The sequence below is a fragment of the Spinacia oleracea genome, chromosome 4 (assembly GCF_020520425.1).
Source record: "Spinacia oleracea cultivar Varoflay chromosome 4, BTI_SOV_V1, whole genome shotgun sequence".
In the NCBI taxonomy this organism is placed as follows: Eukaryota; Viridiplantae; Streptophyta; class Magnoliopsida; order Caryophyllales; family Amaranthaceae; genus Spinacia; species Spinacia oleracea.
The window spans coordinates 9814136-9826753 of record NC_079490.1 but is presented as its reverse complement, the minus strand read 5'-3'; the positions used below and the strand labels follow the sequence as shown (position 1 = coordinate 9826753).

At 40.1% G+C, this 12618-nt stretch overlaps 2 protein-coding genes and 1 long non-coding RNA gene across 3 annotated transcripts; all 3 read left to right on the top strand.

The window, feature by feature from the left end:
* Positions 1 to 773: 773 nt before the first annotated feature.
* LOC110778800 (uncharacterized) lies at positions 774 to 2044 on the top strand. The gene is made up of 4 exons (XR_008932701.1): positions 774 to 907; positions 1619 to 1669; positions 1742 to 1792; positions 1865 to 2044. It is a non-coding gene; the product is annotated as an uncharacterized lncRNA (long non-coding RNA).
* A 1335-nt stretch (positions 2045 to 3379) lies between these two features.
* Positions 3380 to 4328, top strand: LOC130471305 (uncharacterized). Its single transcript, XM_056841352.1, has 3 exons — positions 3380 to 3613; positions 3973 to 4029; positions 4134 to 4328. Exons 1-3 carry the CDS (start codon positions 3380 to 3382, stop codon positions 4326 to 4328), a joined length of 486 nt encoding a protein of 161 aa, XP_056697330.1.
* Positions 4329 to 4955: 627 nt separating this feature from the next.
* On the top strand, positions 4956 to 6344 carry LOC130471304 (uncharacterized). Its single transcript, XM_056841351.1, has 2 exons — positions 4956 to 5665; positions 5753 to 6344. The coding sequence occupies exons 1-2, from the start codon at positions 4956 to 4958 to the stop codon at positions 6342 to 6344; spliced, it is 1302 nt and encodes a 433-aa protein (XP_056697329.1).
* Positions 6345 to 12618: the final 6274 nt, after the last annotated feature.

Genomic DNA, 12618 nt, shown 5'->3' with positions numbered 1-12618 from the left:
CGTGAGGAGAGTACTACGTGATACATATACATTTTCCACAACGCCTTTTAATATATTAGTATAGATTACGCTGGAGTATATGATTCCTTTTGTTCGGTGTTTGTAAATCCCATTGTTATCTTATCTTTTGTCGTTTACCTATAGTGCTGATAACGTATTGTGTTGTGAAATAAAGAGAAGGAGAGGATAAACGAGGAGGTAACAACTGTGTATCTTATTCCATAAACAATAATGTATATATATATATACACACACAATACACAATAGAGTTTGTTAGGAGAAGAATAAACCCTAAGATCTAGAATATTATGTAACAATTTTAGAGGTATAATTAAAGATGGCCGTGGATCGAGCCAACCCGAGGCTCGACACGAAAAAAGCTCGGCCGGACACGGGCTTGAAGTCATGGGCCGCAATTTTTTGGAAAAAGCACGACAAGACACGCTAAATTTAGTAAAATTAGGCTTAGGCACGACGGAGAGGAGGACCCGACACGAAAGCCCATGGGCATGGACCCTGTTTTAAATTTTTTGGCACGGTCCAACCTGACACGATACAATGTGGGTCTGGTGTGGGCTCGATACAAATTCCGACTTGCCCACGACCATCTTTAGATATAATGGACATCCACAAAACATTTCATAATCGTTAATGTTATCACATTACAATAATATTTTTTACCAAAAAAGTGCACTAAAAATCAAACTACTTAATTTGATTCAAATTTTTGTTTTTTTTTTTAAAAAAAGACCATTACAAAAAATTGTGGATTTCGAACCCTTTAAGTATCTACCAAACTAACGCAGTCAAGCTACTCGCCGACCACTCTAAGTTGAAGCAGGCTCTCTCACCTCAAGGTTATCAACGGTCGTCGTTGTTGCGTTGCTGAACCGGCAACCAAGCTAAGGTATGTCTGTGTTTTTCTGTCTCCTCTTCCCTGTTTGATCACGTTGTTGTTGGTGTTGGTTGTAGCTGTTGTTGTTGTTGGTTGTCGCTGTTGTTATTGTTGTTGTCGTCTTTGTTGTTATTGTTGTTGTCGGTCGACAATAGGCTATGGATTCTGCTTCACCGTGTTGTACCTGTAATGGCGGTTGCATCAAATGTTTCATGAAGAAATTAGGGTTTTAAAAGTAATTAATTTGGGATTCGATAATTAAAATGATTTTGATATTTGAATCTGAGATGAAATTGACATCTTTAATTGTACTGGAAATGTTAACAAATTAATTAAGAAACAATATTTGTTCAAACAATTTACCTACTGTTCATATTATGCTCCATGGTATGCTCTATAGAGTTGTCTCAAGTTTCAACATTATTGCTTCTTGACAAAACCATTGATTATGTGTCTGTATAAATAAGTAGTATATGTACTATGTAGTAGCAAGATTACAGGTGATTTTTTTATTTCAATTCTTCTCATTCAATTGTTTCATACATAAATAGCCTGTCGTTTTCTGAGATGTTACTGGTTTTGATGATTTGTGATTTTAACTGAAGATAGTTGAGTTGTTGTGTTCATTTTGTAATTACCAGTAAATTAAACATAAGTTTACGAATTTGTTGCTCCGTGGGCCCGTGGCTCAGCGACGTGGCTGATCAAACCTTGGTATTGCAGGATGGTGACAACCAGATCAATGTCTGGAACAACTAAGAAAACTGATACGAGGTAAATTTTATGCAATTTTATTTCTATTATTAAATTGTTCAGAACGTCGCTGATCAAACCTTGGTATTGCAGGATGGTGACAACCAGATCAATGTCTGGAATAACTAAGAAAACTGATACAATGTAAGTTTTATGCAATTTTATTTCTATTATTAAATTGTTCAGAACGTCGCTGATCAAACCTTGGTATTGCAGGATGGTGCCAACCAGAGCTATGTCTGGAACAACTAAGAACACAACCAAGAAAACTGATACGAGGTAAGTTTTATGAAATTTTATTTTATTATTAAATTGTTAATGGTTTCTGAGAATATTTTTTTTGGTGTGTGATTAGGATTGCTGTGAATCATGAAGTTGCTAGGAGAGCAAGCAAGCAAGGAAAGAAAAAGACAAGGACGAAGAGGGTGTGATAGGATTGTTGTGAATGAGCTTATTCTTTTTAATTATTACCTACACTACACTAAAGAGTAACTTATGGATTCGAACAATTCATGTCAATGTTTGCTATAAAAATCGTTCTTTAAATGTAAGTCTCTACTAAAGGAATCTTGAAAATTTTCAAATCCAACATTTCCTTCACCAAGGGCTTAGATGGTAAATAGGTTTAGACTAGCACACTACCCCTTAATGCAGTAGTCACACAATAGTCACATGATGGGCAGTGTGTTACCTAGTTGATACTGGATAGTGGGATTTAAAAACTAAAGGATTGTAACATAATATTATTTTATTGGATATTGTCATGTTCGTGATGAAAGTTCTAAATTGCCCTTACTCCTTTCCTCCCCCTTCTTGTCATTTAGAGCTCTAGTTTCCTAAATTACAAGCTTTAGTATTTATGAGAACTAAGAAAAACCCAGCGAAACAAATTCAATCACAAAATTCATCAACTGTGGAGTTTGCATTTAAACAAAATACACTCTCATCTCTATTCTCATTGGTTCTTTTTCCTTTTTGGGTGATGATAAAGGTCGCAAGTTGCGACAATATTTAGTTGTCGCAATCTTACGTGTCGCAGTTTAATTGGTACATATAGGCGACACGTAGGCTGTGAGTCATAATAATATTTTTACTATCAATGCAATATTTTTACTATGAAAATATGTAAATAAGGTAGTCGATATAAATAAGGAAATAAATTAGAATATTAAGATTTTCCTAGCTTTTTTTGAAACATTTAAAGTAGGATATATAAATTAAATATTTTAGTTTCCAATTTAAATCATGACACATAAGCATGCCATGTCATCATTGTGACACGGCTTAAAGGTCGCATGTTGCGACCTTTATCATTTTTGTTCCTTTTTACTCCCTTTTGAAGGTTAGTGTTCTTTTGTATGATGCAATATGCTAATACCGGTCTTTTGATTTTATTTATATTATTGAACTTGTTACACGTCAATTTTTCAACAAACTCAAAGTTCTTATTGTATATGTTTACCGGCGTCATTCCCCCTTTTGTCGTATCATTCATGATAAGTTTTACAAGAGCATGATATGCATGTCTAATGGATGTGTATTTAGTACAAATCTTATTCAAATCTCACCAATTGAACTTTGTTTTTGCAGCTCATCATGCATACTTATGATCTTAAGTAAGTTTTAATCAATTTTTGTTAATGGATTTATTCATCTTAACTTGCATATATATATATATATCAGATTTGAAACCAATTTCACAAAGTTGTTGAGATTAATATTATATATGTTATGATTCAGGACTCGTCTTGTAGGCGAAGTCCCTGTACCCGTTGTCACATCGTTTCATTTTCCGAAGCTAACAATGGACAAGGAAGCGATGAAGATTTACGTGTAACTTGTTACTTTAATTATTTTTTTCCTTATTTAGTCTTTTCTTTGTACTCTGATCTGATTTTGTTTAATTACAGACGAAAGTATCTGAAGAAACTTCAGGAGGAGCATGGACCATTCCCAATCAAAATGGTAAGATCTCTTTTTTATCACTACAAGAAATTGTACGATTAACGACGGGAAATCCCGTCGCGAAAGGCCAACAATCGATGATTAACGACGGGATTTCCTGTCGCGAACCCGTCATAAAAGGGGGTCGTCGTTAATAGAAATCCCGTCGTAAAAGACATTTGCGACGGTTATTCCCGTCATTGTTTGGTTGTTAGCCCCGTCGTAAAAGGCTTTTGCGACGGGATTTTTGACCCGTCGTAATTAGGTTGTCGTTAAAGATACAAATTCTTGTAGTGTATACACAGCTGTTAATTAATTAGTATCGATTAATAAATTTCTTTGTAAATCAGTTTGTTAATCCGTGCTCTTCTTTTCATCAGACACCATATAATCTCGTCATGGATGGACGTGAAGAATGGCTATCCCTGAGTGCTACTGTAAGTAATCTTGTTGGAAAACACATACATGCAATTAGTTTCCATAAAGCTAATTAAGCTAGATGAGATTTTCAATTAATTTTCTTTGTATTTTATTCTTTCAGCAAAAAGCTCCATATATTGACCAGGTCAGACAAAATAGGAAGAAAGAAAGAGAATGGAAGAAGAACAACTATCATTGTTGTTATCCCACTTTTTGGACTAACGACATAACCGTTCTAACGTTTGGTCATGTCGTGTCAGCCAGGTCATGTCGTGTCGCAGGTAAACACAGCTCCAGGGAGATACGTCCGACGTAGCATCATACGACGAGGTATAGCCGACGAAGGACAGGCGACAAAGTACAAGCAACTGAGACACGTCCTCGAGAAACGGGTTGATGAAGATAAGTTGACCTAAAGCCCATGATAGGCAGCGCCGTCAAGCTAGCAAGAACGAGTCCAAGACTCACGCGAGAAGCGCGGAAGCAGTTGAAGGCTGAAGAGACGTGTGATGAAGATACTCCTATCTTTGTGGGATTTTCTCAACCGATTAGACCGTTGAGAATACCCTATAAAAGGACGAAGATAATGATAAGCAAGCCACGTTCACTCAAGCACCGAAATTCTTAAGTTATAAACTGTTTCAGTATTCATTATTGTACTTGAGATTTTAGTTATCGATTCTCAGAAAGAAAAGCATAAACAATCATATAGAATACTTAGTGGATTGATAGCCTCATAGCTATCCGCGGTTTTTTACCTTATTCCTGGGTTTTCCGCGTCAACACTCCTCTGTGTCGTGTCTCTTTATTTGTGTCGTTGATTCTTTGCTTAGTTAGTGTCGACCCTAGCCGAAAGTCGCCCCCATACGAATTTTGGCATAAACAGTTTGGCGCCGTCTGTGGGGACATTAACTAGGTTTTACACAAAAGCACCCCTCTCACCATGACTACTGGAGAGATGACGATCGCAGAGATGAAGGCGGCTTACGAGAAAGCCCAAGCCGAACTAGCCCAAGAGAGGGCATCCAATGAAACCCTCCAGAAAGAGCTCGAATCTGTAAAGAGCAACAAACACCAGTCCCACTACAAAGGTGGGAAGCCAAAAAAGCTAACGTTCGAGATGCCCGATGACTTTGAAGACGTGACCGACGATGAGGAGGAAACCCGTGAGGAAGAAGACAAAGAAGCTCCCGATCCGGTGACCCAACGCCTGAACAAGATGGATGCACGCATGACAAAGCACTATTCCCGCCTGATGAAGTTGATGACCAGGTTCCCCGGGGCACCTACACCAGTGGAGACCGAGCCGACCGACGGATATTCCGCGTCGCCGTTCTGCGAAGCGATCGCTAGAGTGACAGTTCCGCACACACTCCGGCTCCCAACCTGGACCACCTTGTACGACGGGACATCCGACCCCTATAGGCACGTCAACTTCTACAAGCAGCGCATGTGGCAGATCGGGATTCCGCACGACCTAGTGGAACCTGTTATGTGCAAATCATTCGGCGGCACCCTTGATGGAGCAGCTTTGGAATGGCTCACGAACGTCCCTCCCAGATCCATCTCCTGTCTGTCCGACCTCATCAACGCCTTCTATCAACAATTCGCCAGCAGTCGCCAGTTAGAAAAACAAACCAGTGATCTCTATCGGTTGGTTCAAGGGCCAACCGAGTCGGTACGCGATTATTTTAACCGTTTTAATTGTGAAAAAATTGGTATAAAAAATTGTGATGTCAGGACTGCTATTGAGGCGTTCAAGAGAGGCCTCATCCCCAATTCGGAGCTATACCGGGAAATAACCAAATACCCCTGTGCAACTTTCGAAGAGGTGCGATCAAGGGCCACCGCCCAGATGCGAATCGAAGACGACGAGGTTATCCGAACAGCATCTCAACGATCGACAGGGGGCAGCAGCGACAGAAGATCGTACACCCCAAGGAACAACAATTGGCGACACCAACCATATGTTCGGCAAAACCAGGTACAAAGTGTCAATCAGTATTATGATACTAACAATGTTTACAGGAACGAGCGGGTCGAACACCCTAACATCTCCGACTACGGCTTCAACGTCGACATTGGAGGTGTGGTGAACGCCCTTCAAAATGTAGGTGGAACAGTCAGATGGCCCCGGAAGAACGACAGACCGGACTCCATGAAGGACATGAGCAAATGGTGCGACTTCCACCGCGACAACGGACACACAACCGAGGAGTGCATCTCCCTCCGAAAGGATGTCGCATACCTCCTGAAACGGGGGCATCTAAAGGAACTGTTGAGCGACAAGGGAAAAGAAACATTTTCCAAAGAGCAAACTGTTAGGTTATGATACATATGACATTACATAGATCATGCGGAAACAACCATTAACCCAGGAAACATATTATTTACACATAATCATTTAGCATAGTTTAGATGCATACTCTTTGTTGCGTGCCTTCCCTAGCTGCGCCAGAACCGAACAAGAACAAGTCTTTTAGGACTCCAAGTGTCGTCCCTCCGTAGAAAGTCCACAGCACGTCCGGATCCGCCTTAAGATTGACCAACTAGAATCGCCCTTAAGGTACTCAGAAAATTCGGCACTTTTGGGGCAAGATGGGTGTTTGAATTTTCTCTCAAAAAACTCACTTTTGAATACTTTGAAACTTGTGTATAAATTATGACCCCTAGGCCTTTATTTATAGAGTTATGGAAAAGGAATCGTAATCCTAGTAGGATGCGAATTAATTGGAATTAGAATTCTACATGAATTCTACTTAATCAATTTATCCAATAGGAATAGACATTTAATCATACACTGACTCTTGCAGATTCAGGAATCTCGCATGAGCTCAAACTCACACACACACGGCAGCCACAAGGGCTGCCCACGCATGCGAGCAGCAGCCCACGCAGCGCGGCCCACGCATGCGTGGCCTTGTGCGCGCTGGGCTGTGGCGTGCGTGCTTGCTGGGCGATGGCCTGGCTTCGTGCTGGGCCTTCGTCCGGCAGGCCTCGTCCGATGCTAATTCGTACGATACGCTTCCGATTAAAATTCCATTTCCGGAATCTATTTCCGATACGAACAATATTCAATATTTCCGATTCCGGAATTAATTTCCGTTTCGAACAAATATTTAATATTTCCGTTTCCGGAATTATTTTCCGATTCCGGTAATATTTCCGATTCTGACAATATTTCCGTTTCCGGCAATATTTCCGATTCTGGTAATATTTCCATTTCCAACAATATTTTCCGATACGTACCATGTTTCCGTTTCCGGCAACATCTACGACTTGGATAATATTCATATTTCCGATACGATCCATATTTCCGTTTCCGGCCATATCATCGTTTCCGGAGTATTCATTTCTTGCCTGTGACGATCTTAGCTCCTACTGAAACCAAGATCCGTCGGTTCCGAATATTCATAGATGGAGTATTTAATGCCATTAAATACTTGATCCGTTTACGTACTATTTGTGTGACCCTACGGGTTCAGTCAAGAGTAAGCTGTGGATTAATATCATTAATTCCACTTGAACTGAAGCGGCCTCTAGCTAGGCATTCAGCTCACTTGATCTCACTGAATTATTAACTTGTTAATTAATACTGAACCGCATTTATTAGACTTAACATAGAATGCATACTTGGACCAAGGGCATTATTTCCTTCAGTCTCCCACTTGTCCTTAGGGACAAGTGTGCATTTCCTAATTCCTTTGTCGCTCGATGCTTGCTCTTGAACATAAGGTAAGAGTTGTCATCCTTATTATGTCCAGAGGTGTTCCTCGGTTTCAGAGTTCAACTGATCAAATAAACAGATAATCATAGCCTATGATTCATCCGAGCACGGCCATGCATTTCACAGTTTCTAGCTCTCCGAGTGGCCTTGTACAACTTTTAAGCATCTCATCCCGATTTATGGGAGGACAATCCCAATCTTGCGATCTTGAGATTAGACTTCGTTTGATAGGTGATTACCTGAGCGTTGCCTTTATAGCCTCCTTTTACGGTGCGACGGTTGGTCAACGTCAAAGCAACCAGTTCTCAAACAAGTAATCTCAAATCACTCAGGTATTGAGGATTTAGTGTCTAATAATTTAATGAAATTTACTTATGACAGACTTTCATCTCTTACAGTAAAGTTTCATAGGTCTTGTCCGATACTAGTCTTCCCAAAGTAAGTATCTATGCAAATGATTATGACATTGCCATGTCCACATAGTTCAAGAAACAGAACTACTAGTCATCTTGCATTCTAATCGTCTAACGTTTTCTATGCGTCCAATTTTATAGAAAACTCCGACTAGGGACCATTTTCAACCTTTGACATTCAAGTTCACTTGATAGACATTTCTTAGTCACAGGACTGGTCCTGACAGTCTATCTTGAATATATCGTCAAGTTGAAGGGACTCATCATTTAATAAACCACAAATTAAATGGAAAAATGAATTCCTTTCATTTATTGTGAATGATTAACCAATAATGTTTTACAAAGATTTAAACTCTAAAACTTTAAAACATTAAACAGAGACATCAAAGCCATTCTCCAATATGCTTGATTCCCATAGCTGCAGTGTGCGAGTTGTGCTTCGCTTGCGGCAGAGGTTTAGTTAATGGATCTGATATGTTGTCATCAGTTCCAATTTTGCTTATCTCGACTTCTTTTCTTTCAACGAACTCTCGTAGAAGGTGAAATCTACGAAGTACATGCTTGACTCTCTGGTGGTGTCTAGGCTCTTTTGCCTGTGCAATAGCTCCGTTATTATCACAATACAGGGCTATTGGTCCTTTAATGGAGGGGACTACACCAAGTTCTCCTATGAACTTCCTTAGCCATATAGCTTCCTTTGCTGCTTCATGTGCAGCAATGTACTCCGCTTCAGTTGTAGAATCCGCAATGGTGCTTTGCTTAGCACTTTTCCAGCTTACTGCTCCTCCGTTGAGGCAGAAGACAAACCCAGACTGTGATCTGAAATCATCTTTGTCGGTTTGGAAACTTGCGTCCGTATAGCCTTTAACAATTAATTCATCATCTCCACCATAGACCAGGAAGTCATCTTTGTGCCTTTTCAGGTACTTCAGAATATTCTTGGCAGCAGTCCAATGCGCCTCTCCTGGGTCTGACTGGTATCTGCTCGTAGCACTGAGTGCGTACGCAACATCCGGGCGTGTACATATCATAGCATACATTATTGAACCAATCAATGATGCATATGGAATCCCATTCATTCGTCTACGCTCATCAAGTGTTTTTGGGCACTGAGTCTTGCTTAGAGTCATTCCATGAGACATGGGTAGGTAGCCTTGCTTGGAGTCCGCCATCTTGAACCTATCAAGCACCTTATTGATATAAGTGCTTTGACTAAGTCCAATCATCTTTTTAGATCTATCTCTGTAAATCTTGATGCCCAATATGTACTGTGCTTCTCCTAGATCCTTCATCGAAAAACATTTCCCAAGCCAAATCTTGACAGAGTTCAACATAGGAATGTCATTTCCGATAAGCAATATGTCGTCGACATATAATACTAGGAAAGCAATTTTGCTCCCACTGACCTTCTTGTATACACAAGATTCGTCCGCGTTCTTGATGAAACCAAAGTCACTGACTGCTTCATCAAAACGTATATTCCAGCTCCTGGATGCCTGCTTCAATCCGTAGATTGACTTCTTTAGCTTGCATACCTTTTTAGCATTCTTTGGATCCTCAAAACCTTCAGGCTGTGTCATAAACACAGTTTCTGTTAAAACGCCGTTTAAGAAAGCAGTTTTGACATCCATCTGCCATATTTCGTAATCGTAATATGCAGCGATTGCTAACATTATTCGAATAGACTTTAGCATTGCAACTGGTGAAAAGGTTTCATCGTAATCCACACCGTGGACTTGCCTGTAACCTTTCGCAACCAATCTAGCTTTGAAAACTTCAAGTTTCCCATCCTTGTCCTTTTTCAGTTTGAAAACCCATTTGCTTCCAATGGCTTGGTAGCCATCTGGCAAATCGACCAAATCCCATACTTGGTTTTCAGACATGGAGTCTAATTCAGATTGCATGGCTTCTTGCCATTGCTTGGAGCTAGGGCTCGTCATAGCTTGCTTGTAGGTCGCAGGTTCATCACTTTCAAGTAATAGAACGTCATAGCTCTCGTTCGTCAAAATACCTAAGTACCTTTCCGGTTGAGATCTATATCTTTGCGATCTACGCGGGGTAACATTTCTAGATTGACCATGATTCTCACCAGATTCTTCTAAAGGTCTCTGAGTTTCATCCTGAATGTCATCTTGAGCATTCTCTAGAGTTTGTTGTTCGACTCGAATTTCTTCGAGGTCTACTTTTCTCCCACTTGTCATTTTGGAAATGTGATCTTTCTCCAAAAAGACACCATCTCGAGCAACAAACACTTTGTTCTCAGATGTATTGTAGAAGTAATACCCCTTTGTTTCCTTTGGATAGCCCACAAGGATACATTTGTCAGATTTTGGATGAAGTTTGTCTGAAATTAATCGTTTGACGTATACTTCACATCCCCAAATCTTAAGAAAAGACACATTTGGAGGCTTTCCAAACCATAATTCGTATGGAGTCTTTTCGACAGCTTTAGACGGAGCTCTATTTATAGTGAGTGCAGCTGTATTTAGTGCATGTCCCCAAAATTCTAATGGAAGTTCGGCCTGACCCATCATTGACCTGACCATGTCTAGCAAGGTTCTGTTCCTCCGTTCTGACACACCGTTCCATTGTGGTGTTCCAGGAGGAGTCAATTCTGATAGAATTCCACATTCTTTCAGATGGTCATCAAATTCATAGCTCAGATATTCACCGCCTCTATCAGACCGCAGTGCCTTGATCTTCTTGCCTAATTGATTCTCTACTTCACTCTGAAATTCCTTGAATTTGTCAAAGGATTCAGACTTATGCTTCATTAGGTAGACATAACCATACCTACTGAAGTCATCAGTGAAAGTGATAAAGTAGCTGAAACCACCTCTAGCATTTGTACTCATTGGTCCACATACATCTGTATGGATTAAACCCAATAGTTCATTTGCTCTTTCTCCAACTTTAGAGAAAGGTTGCTTTGTCATTTTGCCAAGTAAACATGATTCGCATTTACCATAATCCTCTAAGTCAAATGGTTCTAGAATTCCTTCCCTTTGAAGTCTTTCTAAGCGTTTCAAGTTTATATGGCCTAATCGACAATGCCACAGATAGGTGAGATCTGAATCATCCTTTTTGGCCTTTTTGGTATTTATGTTATATACTTGTTTGTCGTGATCTAATAAATAAAGTCCATTGACTAATCTAGCAGATCCATAAAACATCTCTTTAAAATAAAACGAACAACTATTGTCTTTTATTATAAAGGAAAATCCCTTAGCATCTAAGCAAGAAACTGAAATGATGTTTTTAGTAAGACTTGGAACATGGAAACATTCTTCCAGTTCCAAAACTAGCCCGGAGGGCAACGACAAATAGTATGTTCCTACAGCTAATGCAGCAATCCGTGCTCCATTTCCCACTCGTAGGTCGACTTCACCCTTGCTTAACTTTCTACTTCTTCTTAGTCCCTGTGGATTGGAACATAAGTGTGAGCCACAACCTGTATCTAATACCCAAGAAGTTGAATTAGCAAGTATACAGTCTATAACGAAAATACCTGAAGATGGAACGACTGTTCCGTTCTTCTGATCTTCCTTTAGCTTCAAGCAATCTCTCTTCCAATGCCCCTTCTTCTTGCAGTAGAAGCATTCGGATTCAGAAGTGGGTTGACTGACCTTCCTCTTTGCAGATTTGGCGCCAGTTTGCTTAGTTGGGCTGGCCTTGTTGCCACCTTTCTTAGCATTCCTCTTCTTTCCAGATTTCTTGAACTTGCCCCCACGCACCATAAGCACATCCTGCTTATCACTTTTGAGCGTCTTTTCAGCGGTCTTCAGCATACCGTGAAGCTCAGTGAGCGTTTTGTCCAGACTATTCATACTGTAGTTCAGTTTGAACTGATCATACCCGCTATGAAGAGAATGGAGGATGGTGTCTATAGCCATTTCCTGAGAAAATTGCTGATCCAGCCGACTCATATTCTCAATGAGTCCAATCATTTTGAGAACATGTGGACTTACGGGCTCGCCTTTCTTAAGCTTGGTCTCAAGAATTTGCCTATGAGTCTCGAATCTTTCGACTCGAGCCAGATCTTGGAACATGTTCTTCAACTCACTGATGATTGTGAAAGCATCTGAGTTGATGAACGTTTTCTGCAGATCCGCACTCATGGTGGCGAGCATTAGACATTTCACATCCTTGTTGGCATCAATCCAACGATTGAGGGCTGCCTGAGTGATCCCGTCGCCTGGAGCTTCGGGCATCGCCTCATCTAGGACATACTCCTTTTCTTCCTGCATAAGAACTATTTGCAAGTTCCTTTGCCAGTCAAGGAAGTTTTTCCCGTTCAACTTCTCCTTTTCGAGAATTGATCGAATGTTGAATGAATTGTTGTTTGCCATATTAAAAACTACAATTGAAAAGAATAAACAAATAAATAACCATTCACAGTTTCTCTTAATAAACTTAAATTCTAGCATTCATGCATAATTCAATGTTTATTAAGCATTTTATTCAAG